At 41.6% G+C, this 12,955-nt stretch overlaps 1 protein-coding gene across 1 annotated transcript in view; it reads right to left on the bottom strand.

Moving 5' to 3' along the window:
* cdk15 (cyclin-dependent kinase 15) overlaps nt 1-12,955 on the bottom strand; it is a 68,576-nt gene that overhangs the window by 49,664 nt on the left and 5,957 nt on the right. Inside the window, exon 2 of the mRNA XM_030074750.1 lies at nt 4,389-4,420. Coding sequence (XP_029930610.1) covers nt 4,389-4,420 — 32 coding nt within the window. The remainder of the gene's footprint in view (nt 1-4,388; nt 4,421-12,955) is intronic.

The following is a 12,955-nucleotide window of genomic DNA, read 5'->3' as shown; positions in this document are numbered from 1 at the left end:
ATTTCTTAATTATGTTGAGGGGGAAATGTATTTTGTCATGGATTGTGTTTGTTTCTGATGCATCAAAAATATGCTTCTAATCAAGATATCTTGTATATCACATCATGTTGGGTGGCATTTTAGCCATTTTTGTAACTTTAGACACTAAACTACTTGGTTAAAGGAACAGTATGTAAGATTTAGCGCTGACGTTGCAGATTGCAACCAAGTGAACACCCCGCTTCGCTCCCCCTCCCTTTCCGACCGAGGAGGAGCAGCTACGGAGGCCTTCGCGTGCCATACAAGTGCCATCATGTCATCTGCGGGGATCAGGCTTTCCTCTACAAACATATCAAAATAACTAAATCAACTAAAAACATGATATTGTGCGGAGCCCCCCGGTGTCTGCGGGAAAGAAGGCCCACGCGTAAATCTGTGCCCTGGGTTTGGAACTCTGTGCCTACCGCCTGATTACCAATTCGTGCCCGAGTAGTTTGAGCCCATGGACTGCAAACCCGATGGCACACCCGATGCGTGGGCATGGATTTGTAACGCCAGGACAAACATTTACACGTCTTCTCGACTAATCCCCGGGGGCAGGGGGCTTCGTAAATATTTTTCAACAGTGACAACATGGTAACTTGGGCTACTTGTGCTGGTAACTAACGTTATCCCCGTGGCCAGGTTCAAGCTAAAGCAAGCATACACCACGTAACGTAGCAGTTACACAGAGAGTCTACATTACCTGTCAAGCAGAAAGCAGGCGACTTCGGCGTCACTGTTGAACTGTCTGTCGTCTGTCCCTCATGAGTGATTTCCACCTGGGAAAGGCCACGCCGAAGTTTACTCGTGTTTTCTGTCTTCGCCTGTCTCGAAGTCGTTTGGCTTCTTCGCGTTTTCGCTTCTTTGAAGGGGAAGGTTCGCCCTTCCTCGCTCTTTCTTGTGCTGAATAATACGTGTGATCCTCCATTTATCAAAGTTCTCACACTCAACTCTCAAAACACTCTCTTCCAGTCCTCGAAAGACGAAATGGCAAGCCTGCGTGCGGCACACTATTTATACCCGGCTTCGTTAGCCGACTTCCGATCTACCTGTGCATTTGCACAAACGCGAAAGGCGCTCTCCAGAGGTCCTGTCTGGTTTGTCCGTTCTGGGCTACTGTAGAAACATGGCAGCACAACATGGCGGCCCTAGCGGAAGTGGACCCGCTCCCTATGTAGATATAAATGGCTTATTCTAAGCGAAAGGAAACGCACAGATTCTGATTTCCACATAATTGTACACTAATAAAAAAATATATATGAATACTATGTTCCATTTCTACCCAAATATCACTGTAAATTCTACACATTGTTCCTTTAAGGTTAGGGGAAGGTTAGGTTTAGGCGTAAATTGCTTACAGGAATGTAATATTATGTAATGTAACATTTGCAAAAAACACGAAAAACACCACTATCGCTTTGCATTGGAATCCGCACCGTTTAAACCAAGTGATTACAAAATAATGTTCTTGTGATATTTTACAAACAAACATAATCCACAATAAAATTACGTTCCCCTCAAAATGTAATGGAGAATGCAGTTTATTTGTACAACAATGTCATTTTTAGGAGACGAGGCTCCAACCTGATTCGATTTGACAATAATCCCAATTCAGCACTCACACAAAAATCTCCATGTTTACATGTCACCGGGACACATATTTGGTCTTAAAATCTTCTTTTCCTTCAAACCAGATAAAAAAAAAAATCTGCCAGTGGGATGAGATAATCCCACTTGCTTGCAGTGCAGGTTCAGGATTATACAGGCAACAAGTGTAAATGTGCTGAAACACGGCAGAATAAGGCAGATCAGCCACAAGGATCAAGAAGATAACACTTGATGATGCAATTGAGTGGATTAGTGCTGGAAACAAGTGGGATTATCTCATCCCGCTGGCAGATTTTTTTTACTTTGATGGAAGAAAAACAAGGTTTTAGCACTGAAGATGAGATTGAATGACTTAAAATGGAGAACACAGCACAACCTGACCAAAAATATGATTTAAATCAAGAAATCAAATGAAAATGAGTCAATTTTTTTTACAGTGTACCTAAAACACTGCTACTGCCAAAGTGAGAGTAATATTAAAATACGATAATCCAATCAAAAACATAAGTAAGTGATGATTAGACAGAGATATTTTAGGTAAATTAAGATTATTGGTGCTCAGTTTAGCTTCACTATTTGGCAATACTGTTTGACACTCATGCCAATAAAGGATACGGAATTGAGGGAGAAAAAGAAGAGAAGAAAGACTAGAAATGGACAAAAGAGGGAGAGAGAGAGAGAGAGTGAGAGAGAGTGAGAGAGAGAGAGAGAGAGAGAGAGAGAGAGAACGGCAGGTGGAGACGGTAAACAGACGGCGGCAGGGCGGGACGTCCCGGCAGCGTCGCACCCCTGACCTCAGTGCCTTGCTCTACACAGAGCAACACCGACATGTAACTGTTGCCAATTAAAGGTGCAACACGTAAACATCATCATATTTTTGTGAAATGAACTGCAATGTTTTAGATATAATTACTGTGAAGACATGAATATTCAGCGGTTTTCTTCTTTTATAACAGTAAAAAAAGAGCAATTGTTACGATTAATGTCTGAAAAGTTGAGGTTTATTTGGAGCTTTTCACCACCTAACAGTACTACTCTCTCAGAAAATAAAGCACATATTTGTACCTTTAGGGGTCCAGCGGCTTGTTTTGTTTGTACCTTATAGAGAGCAGTCTTGTTCAAATATTATAACTGCATGCAACTGCATTACCTATTTTTCAAATCCACAAATCTAATCTTAATTTCATTTCAAGGCGACTCAACCACAGCCTACAAGTTCAAATCCCCCTTAAATATTTATTTATTCATTCACTCATTGTATTTGACCAGATAAATGCAGTCTCCTGATGTTGTACCTTAAAATTTAGAGGAAATGGTGCACATGTGGACCTTTTTGCCTCTGAAAAGGTCCACAAAATCACCTTGAGGTCCAATAATCAGCACTATAGCGGGTAGTTTGTACCTTTTAGGACAGAAATGGGCTCCTACTGTACCCTTGTTTCTGACAGTGTACGCTCTTCCTTTTAATGGGCTTATTCAACAGTCAGTCAGCCCTCTTATTCATGTTTGAGTCAGCAGGCGGTGGCCAAAAAAGGGGCGACTTGCTCGGTGCTGCTGTTACAGATGAATCTGGACGGTGTGCCGCCACTGTTTTTATCTTGTTCTGCAGTCAGCTGGCCGCCGTCCCACACACTGCAGGGCAGCTCATTACCCATGCCTTCTGTTGACCAATCACAATCTCGGTGTATGCCTATATGACATCATTTACCAGGAGGTCCACTGCATACCTTAAATGTTTTGTTTTGTTTTGTTTATCCCTGGGAAAGAGCTGCCAGACACCCGGCGTTTACAACAGAGCTGCGAGATAAATTATTCATTTCATTTTCATTTATGTGGATTACTTATTCGGGCTGTGATTTAATGTACACAGGGAAGCGAGTGGAGGTCAGAGTGATCTCTTCAAATTGCTTCCTTAGACTGACCAGCTGCCAAAACAACTATTAATTTTACAAAGATATGAACAAAAAAACAGAAAAGGAAAACAATCTTAGCATCTTATTGACCTTTGTGAAGCTGGAATCAGACAATTGTTGGTGTTTTTACCTGATATATGACTGAAATAATAAATTATGGAAATTATAACTTACTAATTTTCCTTTAATCAACGAATTGATTGAATACTAAGGGCTAGTTAAGGTTTTAGGGCTAGTTAAGAACAGCAAATGATAATAAAACACTTTCCAGAGCTGGATAGACAGCAGGTTGCATCACAATTGTGTGATAGCCATAATAAAAGAGCAGCAAAGTGTGTATTTATGAATAAATAAATGAAGTGATAATAAATCAAATGCATTAAAAGCTCTTCTTCACACACCGTTTCTCCATCAGCAGTCAGACTTCAGGAGCTGGAAGTCAAACTGAGTTTTCAGAGTTTTAATGGACCCAGGAAGGCAACGCGGGCTGTCAGGCTCTGATATGCTGAGCTGTGTGTGTGTGTGTGTGTGTGTGTGTGTGTGTGTGCACCTATCTGACAAGACAAAAGCCTCTGTTCAACCTGTCTCTCTCTCTCCCTCTCTCTGCCCGTCTCTCTCCTCAGCAGGGGGGGAGCGCTGACATCCTCAGCCAATCTCCTCCCGCCGCAGGAGGTCAAACCACACAGCGAGCGAGCGAGTGAGAGAGAGAGAGAGAGAGAGCACTGACTAATCGCTTCCTCTGTCTCCGGGGCGATCTAAAGCCCTAAGTGGAGCATGATCTGAACACAAGTACTGCTTATTTTTTTATTTTTTTCCCATTTACTTTATTATTTATTTTTTTCTTACCTCTTCGTATCCCAAGTGCCTCTGCTTCAGACCTGTCAGGGGTAAAAAAAAAAAAAAAAACAGACAGAAAAAAGAGAAGAAGAGCAGCGTGTTAATAATTAGGATTTGGGTTATACACCAGCACGTGTGCAGCAAAATCAAGGAAAAAAGTGACATGGAGTTTGGAGTTTGTGACACTTCTCCTCTTTTTGCTTGAGAGCTAAAAAAAAAAAAAAAATGGTGGCAGGCAAATTTAATATGTGTGTTCAAACTGTGATGCACATGCAGTTCAAGTGACTTCCTGCCTCGGAGGCCAAGTCACGAGGTTTTATTTCCGACGCTGAAACTCCTTTGTACTTTGCATGACTTGACGAGTGTTCAGGTGCTTTTTTTCAAGTGTGCAACCTTATTTTTTTATTTTTTTAATATGGACACCTTTAAGAACCTTCTTTTGATGCATCATTCAATAAAACAAATGTCACACTTGATTGTTACATGCGCTAACTGCATGTAAGGTATATAATCTTTGCTCCTTTTCATTTTTTAAAGGAATACTCCAACATTTTCAGCAAAATCCACCTTTTCCGACTTCCCCAGACTAAAACAAGATGTTCGATACCATTTTCACCTCTGGACGTCCAGTGGTTCAGCTCCTATGGATAGCATTTCATGTTAGCTTAGCATAAACACTTGAAGTCTATGGGAGTCGTTAGCCTGGCTCCGTCAAAGTAAAAAAATAAACCTTACAGCAACTCCAAAGCTGTCTTTTTTACACAGTGGAATTGAAAAACATGTTTTGAACCACTGGACATACAGAGGTGAAAACGGTCTCTTGTCTCAGTCTGGGTAAGTCGATAAAAGGGTATTTCACCCAAAAATGTTGGAGCACACTTTTAAATCTGGGTCATTTTTGTCTCTATAAAAAATAATTTTCAGGTTCAAGGTGGCATTCATTGTTGCATATTAACTGATAAATACAGGAAACAGGTGGATAGATAGATAGATAGATAGATAGATAGATAGATAGATTTACTTTATTGATCCCAAACTGGGAAATTCTTAAAAAGGTGCTAGTTTGTCCTAAATTCATATTCTGACCTTAAAGTTACGCCTTATTTTTAAAACACCATGTTGTTGTGTAGTTTTGTGTCGTATTTGTGTCGCGGCTCAAGTTGATTAACGTTAGCCAAATCCACTGCTAGTCTGCATGAGTTTATGAAAATACTGCAAGCAGAAACATTTCATTTTCAGAGTCTATTCCTCCCTAAATTATCTCTCCCTGCACTTCAGCACACACTTCAGACTGAATTATCACATAAAGAAAAACATATTAGGTCCTTGTTTGACGAAATGAAAACAGCTTTCTGTATGATCAAGAGCTGCTTTCCTTCAGCAGTTTTAAATTAAACCGTTAAATTCTGGTTAAAACAAAACACAAATCCATAGTTTTAGCATTTGTGAAATTTAATGAGGTGTTTGGGAACCGTGTGCAGGATTCAGGGGTCACGAACCCTCCTCCTGACAACCTCCACACGCCGGCAAATGATGTGGAGTCGGAGAAGTGCTTTGCTTTCTCTCACACTGCCGACATGAGAGGAGTGACAGAGTGACAGTGCGGTGACAAGCCCGCACACTTTTCCCACCACAGTCAAAGTTTTCCTCCTCCAATGTTTGGCAGCAGAGTGGAGGCGGAGGTAATTTCAGAGCGGGAGCTGAGGTTTGCATTTACATTTCAGATTTTTTTTTTTTTTTTTGTCATTTAGAGCCGAGGCTGCTCTGGCGGCGAGGGAGCAGCGAGGAGGCGCTCACACGCTTTGATTAGCGCCGGCACAAGTTTGTATTTGACTTGCATGAATCTGAATTTGTCGTGCATGTGCTGAACTGTTGAACTGGGAAAATGAGAGGAATTAAGTAGAGGAATTTGGGGAAATGAATTTGTAAGGTGTAGTGTGAAAATGTCTGCAGTGGCCTGAAGATGAGTTTCAGATTTAGTTTTCTGAATTTGAAAGTTAGTTGAAAGCTAGTTTGCACTCAAGCCACTGTACATTTGACGTGTTTATTACATTATTAAGCCAAACCCTCTCTAATAACCCTAACAATACATTATACATGTTGACATAGTTGCTGCAAGAGTTCACAAGGACATTGTGATTTTTAATTGTGTTAAAACACTTAATCAAGCTTTATTTGTATTGCAACTTTCCTATACATGTGCAAATTACTAAAAAATTACAGTACAGTCTCAGTCTGAAGAGGAAAGTCAGGCAATGGAGACATAATGTAGATAAAATTACAAAAACTGTATATGAAAATCACTAAAATATAGACTAATATACTAATATAGGTAAAGACTGAGAATGTGAAACCAAAAATAGTGTAAGATAGTTGGAATAAAAGGAAAATATAAAAAAAAAAAAACAGGTGAGGGAAAGCAAGAGTAAAACAACAGGAATAGCAGAATAAAAGTGAGAGGATGGTAAAGAAATCACAAATTAATATAAAAAAAATAATTTGAACATGAAAAAAACAAGGAAAAATGATACAAAAAAGATACAAAAGACGAGGCATGTTTTTAGTCTATGTGTTTAAAAAAATATCTACATTTTCATCGACCCTCACAGCTGAAAATCTAGACATTTATGGGTGGATTGTTCCTTTAACTCCAGCATACAGCACAATGCACCAACATAATCAAAGTTCAATGTTTCTATGGATTCTGCCTTCCTCGCTTTTATGCTTTAATCGCAGCACAGTCACATTTTCCAGTCAGAATCACATATTCTAACTTATCAGAAGGTAAATAATGTTCATTTTGACGCTGTGAAAGATGCCGACTTGCAGCAGGACGGTATAAAACGACAGAACTTCTGCGTTTCTACCAGCGAGAGAAGTAAAGTTTAGAAAGAGAGCAAAGGGCGCATCGGGTTATAAAGTCCCACCGAGTCTCCCCGGCACCAAGAGCCTGATGGGAAATGAAAAGTGGAGCAGCCACGTCCAAGGAAAGCAAGAAAAGGACGTCTTTCAACAGCTAAAAGGGAGAGAGATGAAGGAGGAAGAGAGACAGAGACAGAGAGAGAGAAAGCACTGAGAAAAGAGACGAAACTGAAAGAAGAGAGAGAGAGAGGGGGGATGAAATGGTAATGGAAGAGAGTGTGAGTGAGTGAGAGAGAGATAAAGTGCGAGAGAGAAGAGAGACATTGACAGAAGAGAGAGAGAAAGAGATGGCGAGGCGGAGAGAGAGAGAGTGAGGCGAGGGAGAGGGAGAGCCAGACATAATGGCCTGAGCACAAAGCTCCGTCTCTGACAGTGGATCAATGTGACAGATGTTCGGGTTCGCTCCAAATCCCTTTAATGGCGTCTTCTCCTGCCCGCGCACACATTTTTCTTTCTTTTTTTTTTTTTTTGAACCCAAACCGCCCCTTTAAAGCCGAGGAAGCTGGCCGCTCGGACTCTCCTCTCTGCCTCCCCCGTCTGTGATGTTCAACACATCCGAGGAGCTGCAGTTTATTTTGGCTCAACTCAACCTGCCTCGTCTACCTCCACTTTGATTTGTGTTTTTCTTGAACTGCGTTTCCCAGAATGCCTTTCAACAGTCATGAAAGGACGGGAAAATGAACTTGTTTCTAACTGGAACTAGCTAGTCTGCTGTCGTTCATGAATTTCAGTGATGAACAGATTTACGCATAAAGTGAAACACAAAACTCAACCTGACTTGTTGCAGCGTTGAATTCCGGGCAAATGAGGCTGCAGCAGTGCATTCTGGTCAATTGAGGCTGCTGCATTGCGTTGCATTTTGGTCTATTGAGGTTGCAGTGATGCACTCTGGTTACATTTGGGTCTGCTGTGGCTGCAGCAGTGCATTCTGGTCTATTGAGGCTGCAGCGTTGCATTGCATTGTAGTGTATTGAGGCTGCAGCGTTGCATTTTGGTCTATTGAGGCTGCAGCAGTGCATTCTGGTCAATTGAGGCTGCTACATTGCATTGCATTTTGGTCTATTGAGGCTGCATCGTTGCATTATGGTCTACTGAGGCTGCAGCAGTGCATTCTGGTCGATGTGCTGCTGGTTTATGATCACTGAACGGCGGCTGAATGGCGGTTCCAGAAGGAAGAAGAAGGCCTCGCTCTTTGATTGTGAGGGACGGACACCAAAAGCCGCTGAGAAATTTTTTTAACATCAAACTTTATTGAAGTTCTTGGAAATATCTCCATGTGACGAAAAATCACCCAGTTATCCACCGCAAAAAAAATACACCAAACAAAAAAAATAAACCCAGAAACATCACCGTAAACTGAACGGGAGTGACACGTCTCACCTAAATAGCTCCGCACCGTCTATGCCGTGCCTTGAAGGACCATAAGGCGGCTGACGCTGGAATAAAATAAATAATAAACTGAAATAATCAGCGAGCGTGCGGTCTATATTTGGAGCGGAGCGTTGGCCGGTCCAAACATGACGGTGTTTCGCAGCCTCGGCCTCAGGTGAAGCGTTTCATCTTTAATTCACTAAAACCGTTTTTGGCCCCGGCGGCGCTGGCAGCCGTCGCCCGGGCTAAAATAGGATCAGGTGTGGGCGCCAGGAGCAGCTGCCCCCCCCCCAACCACCCCACACACACACACACACACACACACACCACCCCCACCTCTCACCCCTCCCCCTCCCCCCGCCATAACCTGTGTTGACATTTCTGAAGGGCACAGGACCGAGGTGTCCCGGGGACCTGCGGAGAGCCAGGTAATCACTGGGCGAGCATCTCCATAGTCGGCGTTATTTATGGACGGGGGGGTTGGGTTGGGCTGTGTGTGTGTGTGTGTGTGTGTGTGTGTGTGTGTGTGTGTGTGTGTGTGTGAGGGCGGACGGGTGTCAGAAGCTCAGTAAGTCATGCTCCGTCACGCTCCGTCCCTTTCATCACGCCGTCCCGCTCCGTCTCTGCTTTAATGATCCAAACTTAGGACAGTTTTATTCGGACGACGATGACACTGACTGGCCTGATGAGGGCGCTATATATATATTTACTCTACTCATATGTTGAATTATATATATTATAAAAATCTTTTGCATAAGGCTGGACCAAGTCTCCCAGCCTCCCAGTACTTAATTATATTATAAATTATATATTATCATTGTACATCTATTTTATATGTACATATTGTATCCTATAGATATGTTGCAGATATAGTTCATTATATATTTAGTCAATGCAAAGGAGCAAAGGTGAAAGGTTATAGATGTTCTATTCATATATTTTAGTATGTTTTAGTTTTTATTGCTCTTATGGAGTCTGCAGCTTTATAATTTCTTTACGTCAAGCTACTTTATATTATTTTGTTATTTGTTGTGTTTTATTTCTCTAAAGATGCATTTTTCTAAAAGATCCGTCTATCCGTCTGTGATTGCAGGTCAGCATTTTTAACTCAATCTCAGACAGTGCTGCTGTGATTCTGACAAAATTCATAGAGGACTAACACATCACGTTAATAATTTTTGATTTTCTGGCGTCAAAAAAACGTTTCCTCAGTTAGACTGATGGGGGCGCTACAACGAGAGGTTGAATTCTAAACTTAGAGAGGCTTTCAAACTGCAATAATCAAAACTGCTCAGGGCTGATTTCAGTGAGAACTGTTTATACTCGACTGATAAAAAAGTGGATTATGTAATTTTAAGGTTGATGGTCTCTATGTTGTCATAGTATATTGTCAAATTATTCTTATTTCATGTTTTTGTGTGCGTCAGTTTTTGCAGCTTTAACTGAAACCGCTGGTCGATTTTGACGAAACACGGTGGGAAGATGCATCTTGCTGCTGATTGGCCAACAGGGGCTTTCACTTGTTTTACATTTGCATTCATGTTGCGTTCATTTCAGCTCAGAAATTTGAAAGTTCAGCTTGTAAGTTTCAGAGCTGTGACGATGTTGCCTTCATGGTGTCACCTCGGGGGAAAGTGGAAGCCAACAAGCAGAGGGAGCGCTCACATTTTCAGCCTCATACAGTCTCATATTGATTCAGTTCTTGCTGCAAACAAAGAAGATGATTTGTTTTTCTCTGTCGTTTTTTTGTTTGCTCTGACTTCACTTGAACTGAAATCGAAGAGAGCAGAGCCCTAAAATGAATTTTCTCCTTGCAGGGTTGGATGAGTTCATTTGTTTCACGAGTTGAAGCTTGTTTTTGTGCAGCTCCCATCTGAAAGTGAATGCAGCACGAGCTTCAGCGGCAGTACAGCGAGCCAACAGCCACAAGGTCAAAGGTCAGAGCCGTAATGCACTGGCCGCTCTGCTGGGAGAGTTCGGAGTAAACAGAAGCACTGAGAGAGATACTGCAGGGCGATTTATTTCCCTCTCCGTCTTCCCAGCATGCCTCTGTGCTCTCAGCGCTCGGCTCGGCCTCATCAGTATTCAGACGGCGGCGCAAAGTGGGCTGTAACTACAGGCGCCGGCAGACAGGCGACTGTCAGGGCCGGCTCGTCAGTCCTCGGCCCGCCGCAGGACACCGGGGGCCGCCTCGCACACAAAGTGACGGGAAGTGCACCGAGCACTTTCACCACGGCTGCAAATCACACGGCCCGGCTCACTTAATGGGAGAAAACGTGCCACCTTTTAGTCCTCGGCTGTAATTTCTGCACCCAGCACAGTGAGGGAGGCGGTGTCTGCTCGTCATGTAGGAGGAAACCTGCTGCTTCTTCCTGCACGACATTTATCTGACAGCTGGAGAGACGAGACAGTGCCAGAGAAACTTTTCCATGTAAAACGTCAGACTTGCTGCAATGTTAGAGTTTGAAACCAACCAACAGGATGTGCATGGGGGGGCGGAGCGGGGTGGGTAAATGAACACAGCAGATTAAACTGTCTGCATGTTGTTATTTAATCATGCACAAAATTGAAATAAATTAAATTTAATTTTAAAAATTAAAATCAAATTTGATCAGGCATGAAAGAAAATAATAAATAACTTGATAAGTAATAAATTAATAATAATAATAATAATAATAGAATAATAATAGATAATAACAAATAAATACATAAATAAATAAGATAAAAATAGATAAACAGCAGATGAATCTATCTGCATGTCATTATCGGATCATGTATGAAATTAAACTAAATCAAATTAAATAAGATAAAATAAAATAAATAAACAGCAGATTCATCTGTTTGCATGTCATTATTTGATCATGCATGAGACTAAATAAAAATGAATAAATAAAATCAATAAGTTAAAAAAAATTAATATGCAGTCGGCATGTCCTTATTTGATGTATGATGAATCAGTTTGTTGAATCAAACAACAATAATATGGAATAGTGACAGAAAAAGAAAATAAAGAGCGAGCGCGGGAACATAAACAGCTCATATGTTGAACTTTAATATAAATGCAATTAACTGAAGTAGTTTAAGTGATACTACAAAATATTATCAGACAGCTCATCATTTTAGAGTAAATCTGAGGGCGTGACAGATCGAGATTTCAGTGTCACAGGCACTGGAGAGGCACAACTACCAAATTACATCTTTACACACCCACTTGTTGTCTGTTTAAGAGGGGTGGAGGGTGTGTGTGTGTGTGTGTGTGCCCTGTCCCCTCCAGTGTTGAAGTGAAATGAACACTACAGCGTTAAAATACCTCTTTCAGGTTAAGGCGTCAATAATTTAACTCTGCACTACATGAGCTACATCTTAATTCACATTCTTTACTTTTAATACAGCATTTTATACAGGACGCTTCCCCTGCTTTTATTTTGGTAAGCCATTTGAGAACTGTTTTGGTTTTTTATTCTACTCTTGAGCTCACTGCCACTTCCCAGAACACATTCGACAGGCAGCGATGTGCAGCGCCCGGCCAAATTCAGCATCAGCCCCCAAATCCAGCACAAAATATTCGCAATTTAATATAATGATGCAGTAAAAAAATCTCTCTTGGAAACTGATATGAAAGGGATGTTTAGGGCCGGGTTTCATAAGAGGCCGGTGGCAGCGACAGACGAGCTCATACATCACCTCATCTTTCTTTCTTTCTTTCTTTCTTTTTTTTTTTTTTTTTAGCTATATTTACCCTGTTTTATAAAGCGGAATCAACCACAGCACCGTCATTTATTCAAAGTCAAAGTGTTGTGCTGGATGAGAGCTTCAGGTGCACGCCGGAAATGTGAAATGTGAAAATGGAGACGCTCTGCCTGCACCTTTATGCTCCGTCTGCATATGCTTGTCAGAGCTGCAGAGGTGTGCATGTGTCAAGGCATGCACATAAATCTAACCAGAGGTGAAGTGTGTGTGTGTGTGTGTGTGTGTGTGTGTAGGGGGTCGGGGATGTGTTTGTCAAGCATGACGTGTTGTATATTTTGTGCTGCTGTGCAATAACTCTTAACTTTGACAGTTTTCGTGCCAAAAATGCACAAGTAATCCGTCATTATCCGAGAAGTTTATTCCTGTCGGCGGTGGGAAAAAACTCTGAAACAGCATCTAAACCATCATGAGACACGGGAAGCTATTATTAATTATTCATATTTTTTATCAAAACGCTCCAGTGAAATCCTCTCAGGGTGAACTGATCTTTTTTAGAGTTTTGTGCTCAGACACAGAGCTTCATCGCATCACTT

Source organism: Myripristis murdjan, chromosome 2, assembly GCF_902150065.1.
Source record: "Myripristis murdjan chromosome 2, fMyrMur1.1, whole genome shotgun sequence".
Taxonomy (NCBI): Eukaryota; Metazoa; Chordata; class Actinopteri; order Holocentriformes; family Holocentridae; genus Myripristis; species Myripristis murdjan.
Note: the sequence above shows the minus strand (reverse complement) of the source record. Positions and strands in the feature narration are given on the sequence as shown.